The following is a 12,613-nucleotide window of genomic DNA, read 5'->3' as shown; positions in this document are numbered from 1 at the left end:
TAGGTCTCTGCCTTATGATGATGCATCTTGTTTTCATGCCATGGCATGTTCCCAAGTACCCAAAGTAATTGGATAGCTTACTATTATCCCTCCGACCTTGACTTTGAAAGGGGTATCAGAGTAGTGCACCAGCCATTATTCAGGAAGTCACCCATGCCTCTGCTCTAATCTTTTGTTCGGAGGCCCAAATATTCAGAATTGCCACTTAGCTAGTCTCACAAATGTTACCATGATACACAGAGTGCTGTTTTTTTTTCTTGGGGGCCTGGATAAAGAGCCTTGGCCCAGTCTGGGTTGTAAGGAAAGATTTCCAAGGAGGAAATGATGTCGAAGGAAGACCTTGAAGGATGGGTTGGAATGAACTGGGCAAATGGAAGAGGAAGAGTCTCTGAGATGAAAAAGTAAGCATAAGCAAAGATAGAAAAGGAAGAGGCTCAGTGCATCTGGAAAAGTGCAAGTAGACCTGTTGCTGGAACTAAGTGTGCAAGTTCAGAAGGGCTGGGAAACGAGGGAAGAGATGTCCCAAGAGGTTTCTGATGATCCATCCATTAAGCTAAGTGGATGTTTCCATCTTAGGGACAAGGGCTGGGAGCATGGCCCAAGTGGTAGAGCACCTGACTAGCAAATGCAAGGCCCTGAATTCAAACTCTAGTACCACCACCTCCAGGACATTAGAAGGAAAATGAAGCTTAGAAGATGAACATAAAACCTATCATCTAAACAAGGACACTCTGGCAACTGAGAACTGGGACTGCCTTAGGCCTACTGAGACATCTGGTCATATATATATGAAGGTGACCTGAATCTGTCTGGAGTTATGTAAAATGGGGATGAGACACATCGAGCAACTGTAACAGTTTAGATAAGAAATGGTTAAGTGGGAGAGAAATATATTTGTGATCTATGTAGCATGTTGAGTTGATGAGGCTTGGATATTTTGGGCCGTTCTATATATGTGTGTGAAAGAGAAATTTAGCTTTGTCTTGGCCCCCTGATCAGTGAATGATCTGAGACAGGGGATAGTGAAGAAGGAACACATCTGTGAGCTGAGAATAGATGAATGGTGGAGACTGGTTAAACTCTGGATGTTCTGAGTAATGCGACACTCATAACTAATTCAGTACATGTCTGGAAAACTGTATTAAAAACATAGGCAAAGTCACAAACATTGTTTATACTCAGTTCACAGCTTTTGTCCAGAATTGCTATTCGAATTAGTTGTTTGCCATTTTTCATACTTAAGTGGCATTGGCAAGCATTGCTTTGTAATTTATTTATTTATTTTTGGCTGTACTGGGTCTTGAATTTAGGGCCTACTCTTTGAGTCACTCCACCAGCCCTTTTAGTGATGGGTTCTTTCGAGATAGGGTCTCAAGAACTATTTGCCCAGGCTGGCTTTGAACCGTGATCCTCCTGAGTAGCTAGGATTACAGGGATAAGCTACCACCGCCCAGCCTGCTTTGTAATAATTTTCAAACACTTCAGGTTTGAGTATACTCTCTACTTTTCCAGGTCCATTGTCTTTCCGCATGTTGTTAGGTATGCTAAATGGCTGACCTGCAGGGACTTTATCTATGGGGCTCTCATTCTCTTAAAACTCTTGGGATTGGCCAATGGGCAACATAGGCAGGAAAAGAAGGGAGGAAGTGAGTCCAAGGGTTTGATTTTTCAGATTCTTCCTGCCAGGCAGCTGGGGCCAAGTGACCTCCCTCTCCTGTATCCACAGCTGTCAGATAGTTGTCTGTATACACCTGCCATCTCCAGGGGCCAATATTCTGCCCCTCTGTTTGCCTGCTGTGGTTGAGATATGGTTCAAATCTGTTCCCCAAAGGCTCATGTGCTGGAAGTTTGGTCACAATGTGGTGGTATAGAGATGGTGGAATCTTTAAGAGGTAGAGCCTACTGGAGGTGATCAGGTCCTGGTGTCATTGTACTTGGAAGGGATTCATGGTGGGCTCTAGATTTGAGTTATTGTCCATAAGAGTATGTTATTATAAAAAGGGGAGAGCTTGGTCCTTGAATATCTGGCTTCCTGTCTCTCTACCACATGTGCTCCTGACCCTGCCATTGTGATGCCATCTGCAAGGAGTCCCTCACCAGAGGCTAAGTGATGGGGTTACTGATTGTGGAGTTTCTGCCCCCTAAAGTGTGAGTAAGTAAACCTCATTTCCTTTTATCTTACCCAGCCAGAAGTATTTTGTTACAGCACAGCAAATAGAGTAAAACATTGCCCTTCCAGGCCTGGGGATGCTGGCATTCTTCACTGTGCTTGCTTGAGAGTCAGTGTTTTCTCTTGGTGATATCTTTGCATCCTGCTCACACATTTCAAAGACATATGCTTTGCAAATCCTCCTCAAATGATCCAGTTTGACGATGCCATCTGTTTCTTGCCAGAACCCTGACTCATATAAACCTGCATTTCTTTTTAAGAGACCGATTGGCACCTGGTGAAGAATGTGTGAAGGAAAAGCACCTTGTGGCAGGAGTACTGCCTGGAGTCCTGACCTGAACACCCTGTTAGATTCACAGAACAGTTGCCATCACACTCTCCAAACTTGTGAGCAAGTGCCCTTTTACACCAGCTGAGTCACCAGCAGGGGTGTTTAGGGAAAGGAAGGAGAAAGAGAATAAAAAGGCTTTACAGAAGAGGAATTAACTTTAATACTTTAGGATTACATCACAATTGACAACTTAAAGCAAAATTTCTACATACTAAACCCAGGAAGCTTGGTTAAATGATTTCAACACACACTTGTTCCTCAAAGGAACAGTAGAAAGATGAGCAATTTCCTTAACTCCTTTCAAAGAATTTGTAATCCTTAGAAATAGAAAGTGTTAAATTATATGTTTTGATTTCTAGTGGGGGAAATAGGGACCCAAATGAGAAGAGGATCTCGAGGCAGCTTGACTTTCACATTGAGAATAAGCATACCAGACTATTGAAACGTTAGATTTCAGGCAGGTATAGTGGAGTCTTCCAAAATTTTCTTCAGTACGGTCTTGGTGTCCTCGGCAATTAACTCAAGGATGCGTCTGTGTGTCATGCGTCTGATGCAGCGGATGACTGGGCGACTCATGTATCTGAGGCAGCAGGTGATTGGGCGACACAAGCATGAGGCACAACTACGAAGTCTGGGGATTATTGTCATGATTAAGCAAGTCATGATTTTTAGTTTCCAATCCCTGCTACAGAGACTGCGCAAATCCTGGGACTTTGTGATGGCCCTGTATTCTATTGCCATTTTCCCCATACAATGAGCTACCTGATGAAGTGACTGATCATCTATACCAAAGCACAATCGGTAGGCTTCCAGAACCTCCCTCAAGTCATCAACATCCCTGATGTCAAGAAAATCCTGAAAATGCTCTTTGGCTATTCTCTCTTTCAGGTCAGTCACTTTATCATTGACAATATTCTCACAGATCTGGGAAAGGGCCTCTAAGGGAGCATGGTACCTGATGTTGGAGAGGTCTTTTTGCAGTGTGTCCCTAAGCTTAGGGAAGTCATGCAATAAAGGGTCAAGGTTAGATACCAGAAATAAAGAAGGGTCACGCAAGCCCTCCCACTGGAGATTTTCCTGGACATTCTCTCGGATATTCTTCCGGGTCTGGGTGTGTGAGAGGACACTTGTGCTGAGGTCCCTGTCTAGCTTAGTCCAGACTACATAGAACCTCTTTCCCATCCCCTTAAGGGTTTTAGCAAGCTTCACATGATTCATGCTGAACTGCTCAGATGCAATGATGATGAAGAGGTCATACTGGCTGAACTGCATCTCATCCAGATAGTTCTCAAAGCTTTGGGTGGTGGCCCCCATGCCAGGCAGATCCCACAGCACCACGTTGGGAAAGAGGGAGGAAGAGTAGCAGGCTCGGGTCTGGGTGGTCCTCACCACCCCAGTGGGAGCCGAGGTCTCCTCCTCATGACCAATGTCTCGAAGCGCATTGACGAAGGATGACATACCATTGCCTGAATCCCCAGTCACTGCGATGCTCACTGGGGTCCTGGACACTCTCTCCATGACTGCCCTGGTCACAGGGATCACTTCCAGCAACTTTCCGTTTTGCAAGGCCCTCTCAATATTCCTGATGACCTCCTCAGGTAAAATACTCCAGCCCGTGTGGTATGACGCAGTAGAGGGGAAGGATGTAGACAACGGAGTGCAATAGGACACGGGGGCCTCTGCCATGTTGGTTAGCAGTGGAGCAACCTGCAGAAGTAGAAGAGCCAGGAAGTTAGATGTAGGATGACACAGGAATCAACAGACTTTAAATCCCAGTCCAAGGCTTTCAGATCCATAACTAAAGACATTTCATTTACCATCAGAACACCAAAACAGTCCTTCAGGATATTTGCGCATTCTTAGCAGGTAGGAAGAACCTGAAAATGGCTCTATAACCATTGTGTTAAATACAAGCCCCAAAGTAGGACTGTGGATGCTTGGACTTGAGCAGCAGAATGTCAGTTGGGTAACTCAGTGAGAGCCCATGTTCTTACTTCAGCCAAATAGGTAACTAGGAGTCCAGCTTGTGCCAGATGTTTAGATTCCACAACTCACTGGTGAGGACTTTTAAGCCCTGAACTCACAGAGGTTATCCTTGTCCTTTTTTTTTTTTTTTGGTGTTATTGTGGTTTGAACTCAGGGTTTCATGCTTGTGCAAAGTAGGCGCTCTACCTCTTGAGCCATACCTCCAGCCCATTTTCTCTGGTCATTTGGTGATGGTGTCTTGTGATCTATTTGCCCAGGGCTGTCCTTGAGCTGTGATCCTCCCATCTTAGCTTCCTAAGTAGCTACGATTACAGGAATGAGCCACTAACACCCAACTGAGGTTGTCCTTCTCTGTCAGGTATAATTTATTTATTTATTTTTTTACCATACCATGATAAATGTTTTTGTCTTTTTCCAAAATATTTCTTTTCTTGTAAAATTGGGATGATGTTTTTGCAATAGTGTAGATAGTAAATACATATCTCTCCTCAATTCCAACAGATATGTGAAAATAATCTGTCCAAATAATCTACTGATGTTTAGGTCAGTGCTTATGTTTGCACATTTCTCTGCATAACTGTTGATTGTGTCACTATTACTATAGATATTCAAGCTGTTATGTCAAGGTAGGCTTCTCTTCTTGACTGAATCCTTGCCATGGCATTGAGGCATTTGTGGGGCAAGACTGGGAAGAGAATTGGTTGAGATTACAGTGAATTCCACTCAAGGTTGCAACACAAACATTGTTCCTACCTGATGGGCTTTCAGAATCCCACGATCATAGGTAATTGCTATGTTACTTTCCTTTAGAATTCAATTCCCTTCTTTGTGCATGAATGCAAATTAAAAAAAATGAAAACTCAAGGCCATTTCTTTGACTGAAGAGTTTTTCTTGAACCTCACAGAGGTTCCATGCAGCTCCAAAAGGAGCTCCCTGCCAGATCCACACATTGGGTCTCTTGAAGCAGATGGAGACTTGTACTAAGACTGAGGTGGCAGGAGTCTTCTCCAGAAGACCCACTTGTCCACATGTAGGACAAATTTCATAGACACTAGTAGGTCCCAAGGTGCAGTTTCTTGCCCTGCTCAAGCTCCCTGGGCACATACCCTCCCAATACCTCTCCTGGGGTGGCTCCTATCTACAACCCAACATTGTTCCCCATACACCTTGGGCTGCTATTTACCTAGTTCAAGGTCTTGGAGTGGACCTTCACATAGCAGTAATAGGCCAAAGTCCCTCATGTGTTCGAGGACCAGCTTGGCTCCTTGCATTGTGGACAAGTTTCTGAAACCTAGGGAAGTCATACTACCCACCTCCCAGGATTTGTGTGATGGTTTCATGACAAGATTGGTGTGAAGCCCTCTGTACAGCTCTGAGCACTCTTGGTGAAGTCTCTGGTCTTGTCAGGATCCCTGAGGAAGTCGTTCCTCTGGTTCTTCCTCCCTCCAACTTTAACCACACAGCAAGAAGGTCCTCTGTGAATCTGTCTGTGCTGGGTCCTTTGCATCCCTTATCTTAATATTCCTTAAATCCTATTAGATAAGTTATACAATTATTTCTGATTATGGATGAATAAAAAGAGAATTATGAATAAATAAGCAATACTGCATTACAGAGATGGTGGGGAGGGAACCAAAGTTTGAACCTCACAGTGTGATTCTATGTTTCTGTCTGGATGGCAAAGAAAATCTTGTTTAACAGAAACTCATGACTGCTGGATGCTGAGCAGCTTCCCATTGGAACGTTGGTTCACTTACTGCCAATTGTTATTTTCCACTGTCTGGACACAACTTTTATCATTGTGGAAGAGAATGGAAACCACTGTCTGCCATCCCTCCTATCTTCATCCTGCCACTGGTTTGTGACTGTAATGAAAATGTCCACCTCGTCTTCACTTTAGGAGACAATGAGCTCTATATTTTAGGGGTTTACATCTACTAGGTTGGGAAGATGCGTAATTGAATGGTGACAGAGATATCCAGAGTTTAGTGGAAGATAGGATATTGGGAAAGACTGTCATCATACCTCATTTATGCTTTGGAACTATAAACCCCTGAGGTCTGAGACTTCAGAAACTATCCAGAATCTTCCTTCAGTGGTCCCTGTGAAAGACTCAAGGTGTTGTATGCCTGTCAGGTGGTTCTTCCTTCTGTCTGGAGTCAGGGTGTCCTGATCTTGGTGTGAGTGTGAATGGCTTGGTAGAAGGCTAGTGCATGCTGAGGCAAAGCTGGCTAGAAGCCAGAAGAATGAGGCCCTGGACTAGGTCCAAGACTGAAAATACTCTAAATGGGAGGAGTGACCAGAGGAAAGGAGTTCTGTAGTGTCTGGTAACATCTAGTCCTTAAGCCCAACTCTGATTCCCTTGCCTATCATTGGTCATGTTCAAATTCTGTTTGCTTTACTTTCCTGTATTGAGAACTTTACTTACAGGGTAGGAGAAGATGTGGTTGGGGTGGTTGAAGGAAATAGGTGAGGATGGAAATTCTATTCATTTTTAATTATTTTCTAAATATACACCTCCCTTAACCTGGCACTTTGTCTTGTTTTAGGTCCTATCTGACACCTTCTTATCAGACATCAGGGTCATAGCTTGGGGGAGGGGTGACATGGACACCTGTGGAGGCCTCAACCATTGTCAAGGCCCCAGAAGAACTATCTCCTGTCCAGGACATGAGTAGTGGTTTCTTCTGTCCCTGGATCAGCTCTGTATTCTTCCAACTCTATTTGCCCCTATTATAGGTTAAGAAAAGAATATACTTGTCAGGGATCCCTTTGGGTCAAAGTATAACAGAAAGGAAAAAAGGTAATCAGCCCCTAAATCACTTAATTGGTCTAAAACTGACACAACCCTCCTTATGGACTCCTATCACTTTGAGCACTCCTTTGATAGATCATTGAAAGAACGTAGTCTTCCAATTGATACTTACAATCAGAGAGTATTAATTGATTTGCTCGAAGAGGCTTGTTGTCATCTAAATGTATATGCATTCTTGGCACAAAGAATAAATTCTATTAAAGTATTAGCTAAGTGCCATATACAGCAAGTATTTAATCCATTTTATTTGATGAATGAAGCACTTTTTTTTATATCCTTAACTACTGGTTAACAGGTCCATGAACTTTTCTTCCTAAAATCTGTCACCTGAAGAGCTACAACCTGCTCATCTGTACTCTTCTGGAAAGTGCTCTCCTTTGGGGAGTGGCTGGGGATGGGTATTGATCACCTCAAGGTGGTTGTGGGAGGTGGGCACAAACCTTATACTTTTTTTGGTAGTGCTTTGGTTTGAACTCAGGGTCAACCACTCGACAACTTGAGTCATGCCCCTAGATCATTCTATACTTTTAAAAACCATTTATGTGACTTAGCCTGCTTTGAACTAAGGACTCCCCACCTGTCTTCACCTAAGCATCCTGTGTTTGGCCTTATGGGAGATAGTGTCTATGATTCCAAGGCCCAGTTCCAGACTTCCAGTCCCTTACTGACTGACCCCTGGTCCATGTCTGCATCCCTGGTGCTGGTCATCACTGTAACACTGTACCTGGGGGCTTTTGGGGTTATGCCCTGCTGCAGCCCATGTGTCTGCCTATGGACAGACCAAAGAAAGACATGGGTAACTGGTATCTGGAAGGAGCCAAGCAGGTAGATTCAACTAGAGAGAGGAAGTCAGGCTTGGAAAGGAGAACTAGACTCTGTGAGCAGTATCTTTGCATCTTCTGGGTGAGAGCCACAGTAAGAGATGCATTTCACATAGGAACCAAGTGCACACTTTGCACACACACACACACTCACACACACACACACACACACACACACTCACATATACTTGAAAGGTTGTGCCACATGGATGCACCTTTGCTTCACTTTATTCTATTGTGTTGAATTAAATTTTATTATATTCTATTCCAGTTGGTTTGATGGGCTATAACCTGTCAGATAGATTTCATGGCTTGGTTGATGCAGAATGAAGAACACCTATGAATGGATTCCTATTTAGGGTTCTACATAGTTTGTGCCTCATCCAACTATCCTGAGCTCTATCAGGAGGATTCACAGAGATGTGGGAACCAGCCTGGACTAGTTATGAATCCAATAGACCAGGACTCTAGTGAACATAGGTCTTAATGTGGTCTAAAACTCTAGTTATATTCCTCATGTGATCACTATCAGGAAAAACAGAGAAAAGAAATGTGCTTATTCATTCCAGGAAAGTGTGATATGTCTCTCCATGATTAGCGGGAACAGTATCGAACCTAGCATGCTCTGGGAAGATGGTGTTTAAAAGGCCCCCACCTCATTATAGTATCTGTAAAGGAATGAGTTTGTGCTCTGCAACTAAGCCAGTTTGTCTAATTCAGATAACATGTGAATTGAATCAGACAAAAAAGTCACTTTTTGAGCACTTCATGCTCAAAACCCCACCTGAACTTCCTATTCCATGGGTGGTCCAGGTAAGGAAATGATGAGCTTTCTATAATTTCAGGGAACCTTAGATATTTCTTACAGATGGTTCTGATCCTGGGAGTTTGTCCCTATAGAGAAAATGAAGAAGTTCCAGAACCCAAGAGGTGTGGGTGGCACATTCTGACCTCTTTTTCCAAACTTGATCCCCACGGAAAGACCCAAATAGCAGGAATTTATAGGTGAGAGAGAGGCACATTGCCTCCATGCTTGTGGGTGGGATGGGGTGGAGCAGTAACAATATTGAGGTGCTCTGTATCCTGAAGAAAGTCAAAGAGGGGTACTGCTGTGAGCATTGAACAACCAACCCCCAACCTTTTTGCCCTGCTTTTATGGTTCCACTGTTCATGTCATTACATGAGCAGGGTAGTTAGCCAAGCCGCACTTAGGAGCTCTTCACATACCTGCTCCAGAAGAGTGACTGTAATCAGATGTCAGTGGCCCTCCTGGTATGTCACTCCTTCCCTGGGGAGAGGTTGCTGTCTTCAGGCAGTGGCAGTTCCCTATGGGATGATTTAAAAGAGGAATCCAGATTCAAGTGAGGACAGAAGTGAGGCGTGGAGATCTGAGATCCACTTAGGAAGAGATGATAATCTAGGAGGGAAGACGATCTGGAAAGGGCAGTCTGATCTTCCTGGGTTCCCTTCTAGTCCCTGATCCTCAGCACAGCCCTTGCTCTCTGCTCTGCGTTTTCTATACCTGAGTCCTGCCTACCATGGCACCACAGGGAGGGGACTCCAGTGAAGGGAAGTTTCAGTTTCTATTCCTGGAAATGGCTGGTTTTCAGAATTCAGCTGGACAGTTCCACATTCACACTCAGGGGAGGGTAGCTGAGCTGCAGTGTTGGATTGATCCAAGCTGCAGGGCTTCTTTCCTATTCCTGGAAAATGACAGCCCAGCACAGGATCAAGTCTTTGTGGGTCTGACCCTGCTGCTTCCCCAGCTGGAGCTTACTTGTTCAGATGATAGCTCCTAGCCCTGAAAATGCTAACATTCAGAGTCAGGGAGACCTAGCCTCCTAGTTATTTGCAGACCCTCATGGAGAAGTCGCTCAGTTGTTCCTATGGGCACTCTGGTGTCCCCTGCTCCCTCCCATCCCACCTTCCTCATAATGGAGAAGATTGGAGCAAGAACGAGTGGAAAAGCAGAGTCCTGTCCTTGCAGCCTGTGTCTCCTTAGGAAGGGGGACTGAACTAGGGCAGGGGGTAGATTTCAAAATCATAGACTCTGGAGTTTCTTTGATGGATTGGACTTCTGAATGAGACCAGGAGCTGGAAACAGTGACCACGGCATAGAAGCACCAACACCTGTGTGATACTCCCACCTAGCAGTGGAGGAGACGCTTCTAGCAAAGGGTGATGTAGGAGACTGGGGTGAGAAGGAGTCACATTACTTTTCGAGGGTTCAGCTCTGCCATTCCCTTAGTTGTCCTCCTGTACCTACTGGCAAGTTCTCCCTCCAAACCTGGGGGAAGAGGAGCAGGGGTAGAGAGAAGAGCTCACCCAGACCTCAAGGACTTGCTCAGGTACTGCCCTTGTCCAAAGTCTGCTCCAGGGTCCTGATACAAGTTCTGCCTCTTCATGGCTCAGGACTGTTCAGAGTTTTGGGCAATGTGATGCTCAGTTCCCTGGGAGCCCCAGTCCTTCCCCAGAGGCTTCCTCCCTCTCCTTTTTGCTTTGACACTTGTTCAGCAACCAGTAATGTGATTCCTTAGTGGCTTCTGTACCTTTCTCTTTTGCCTTCCTGGAAAAGCCAAGTTGCTGGGAAGAGGACTAAATGTGAGCTGCTTTCACATTCTTATGCTTGTAAACAGTGGAGGTTTTGAGAAACCTCCAGAAATCTTTCCTCCTGCTCCCTTTTCCTGTGAAGCCTAAGGGCAAACTAAGCTGCTGTAAACCTCTTGCAGATTTCAGTTTCTTTCTTGGGAGAATGACAGAGACAGCTTTGTGTTGCTTTCTAAACTACAGCAAAAAGGACTAGGTCACAGAGCAGGCACAGGAAGGCTGGGAGGACAATTTTGGAACCTTGCATTTCAGTGACCACAGCACTCAGACTCAGGAATTTTGGTCAACACTGGGTAGCTTCTCTCGGATCTCAAAGTCAATGTGGTGACAGAAGATAATCAGGCCATATGCAGCCTGTCTTTGAAGATGCTGTTTTGTCAAGAATCTTCATCTGGGGCAGTCTGGAATTAGATTCCCTGATGGAGTCAGGTCTGTGGGTTACCTGCAGATGGGTACCTGATCAGAAGGTGAGAATGTGGGTCACCTGGGATGAAACCTGGGAGCTCAGTAACCTCAAAGTCCATCAGCATCTTCCTTCCCCTGTCCCCACCTTTTTCAGCTAATTAAGGATCCGTGTGTGTGTGTGTGTGCGTGTGTGTGTGTGTATGTGTGTGTGTGTGTATGTGTGTGTGTGTATGTGTATGTGTGTGTGTATGTGCGTGTGCGTGCGTGTGTGTGTGTGTGTGTGTGTGCGTGAGTGTGTGTGTGTGTTTTCCAATGCTGGGGATGGAATGCAGGGACTCACACATGCTAGGCAAGTGCTCTACCACTGAGCTCTCTCCCCAGTCCCACACACTGTGTTCTCATTTAACCGGGCATCTGTATTTATTTGCTCTATCTCCAACACTACTGACTTGGGGCTTGGCGAGAGAGTGGATGAAGGAAGGCCAGATGGTGCTGGCTGCGCCAGTACATGGTTTGGTCAGCTCCTCACACTGTCATGTCTGTGCACCCCATGCCTTATTCTCCATCCACACCTGTCACCTCCAGTTTCTTAGGCGAGGGAACAGACAGTGACTGCCCCTGACAATGCTAGGAGGGCCAAGAACAGGACCTATACGATCTTTTTATCACCTAGGGGGAAATCAACACACTCCAAGCTGCAGTCACCCATTTTCACATATTTCTCTCCACGTACCCGTGCACACCCATGCACATACTCACTCATGCATGTACACACCCATGCACATACACACTCATGCATGCGCCCACCCACCCATGTACATGCTCACATACACATACATGTCATGTCCTGTCACGTCCTGTCATGTCCTGGAGATTGGATAAGAGAACCAGGAAGAATGTGCTATAAAGTAGGTGAGGACTGACCTCGCTTTCAGGAGCCATTCCTCTGACTGGCTTCAAGGTGTACTTCAGTCAAAACTAAGTAGTCTTTTTGTTAAGGATATTAAATCTTCATTTGCCCAATTGACAAGTGATAAGGATTGTTCAGGACAGTTAGGAGAGACTTGGTCAGTGGACAGGGTAGAGGCCACAGATTCATTCTCCTCCTGAGCCTTCCCTGCCCAGGAAATGTGTGCTTGGTCTCTGTGTAAATTCAGAGATAACGCTGACCTTCAGGGATATCTGCCTTCATGCATATCCATGCCCTAAGTGGACTGTAATTTCAGTGCCAACTGAAAAACTTGGTAAACATTTGAAGGGAAAAAAAGGGGCACAGCTTTTTCCTGTTCTGCAAGTGTTTGAGTAGTTCATTCTACTTGCAAGAGAGTTTTCTAGAAAATCCTTCCTGAACCTAGCTGGCCACACCTAGCCTGAGAGCTCTGGACAGCCCAGTTTTATGTCTGTCTCACTTCTCTTCACTCCAACTTTGCTGATCCAGATCCAGCCCTGGTAACAGTTGCTCAGAAGGAGGCCTGGT

At 45.1% G+C, this 12,613-nt stretch overlaps 1 protein-coding gene across 2 annotated transcripts; it reads right to left on the bottom strand.

The window, feature by feature from the left end:
* Positions 1-2,637: 2,637 nt before the first annotated feature.
* Positions 2,638-9,702, bottom strand: LOC109692234 (immunity-related GTPase family M protein 1). Of its 2 annotated transcripts, XM_020172743.2 has the most exons (3): positions 9,352-9,702; positions 5,802-6,020; positions 2,638-4,208 (listed from the first exon to the last, which is right to left on the bottom strand). In XM_020172743.2, the coding sequence occupies exons 2-3, from the start codon at positions 5,826-5,828 to the stop codon at positions 2,955-2,957; spliced, it is 1,281 nt and encodes a 426-aa protein (XP_020028332.2). In that variant the 5' UTR covers positions 5,829-6,020; positions 9,352-9,702; the 3' UTR covers positions 2,638-2,954. The 2 variants fall into 2 exon arrangements, with proteins under 2 accessions (XP_020028332.2, XP_020028333.2); XM_020172744.2 differs by lacking the exon at positions 5,802-6,020 and having other exon boundaries at positions 9,352-9,700.
* Positions 9,703-12,613: the final 2,911 nt, after the last annotated feature.

This window comes from Castor canadensis, chromosome 16, assembly GCF_047511655.1.
Source record: "Castor canadensis chromosome 16, mCasCan1.hap1v2, whole genome shotgun sequence".
NCBI classification, from domain to species: domain Eukaryota; kingdom Metazoa; phylum Chordata; class Mammalia; order Rodentia; family Castoridae; genus Castor; species Castor canadensis.
This window is presented reverse-complemented; position numbering and strand designations above follow the sequence as displayed.

Bases quoted from the DNA above. Each gene is read 5' to 3' on its own strand.
- LOC109692234 (XM_020172743.2), bottom strand. From the start codon at position 5,828: ATGAAACCATCACACAAATCCTGGGAG. The intron at 4,209-5,801 runs GTGGGTAGTATG...CTACTTCTGCAG, and splicing joins CATCACACAAATCCTGGGAG to GTTGCTCCACTGCTAACCAA.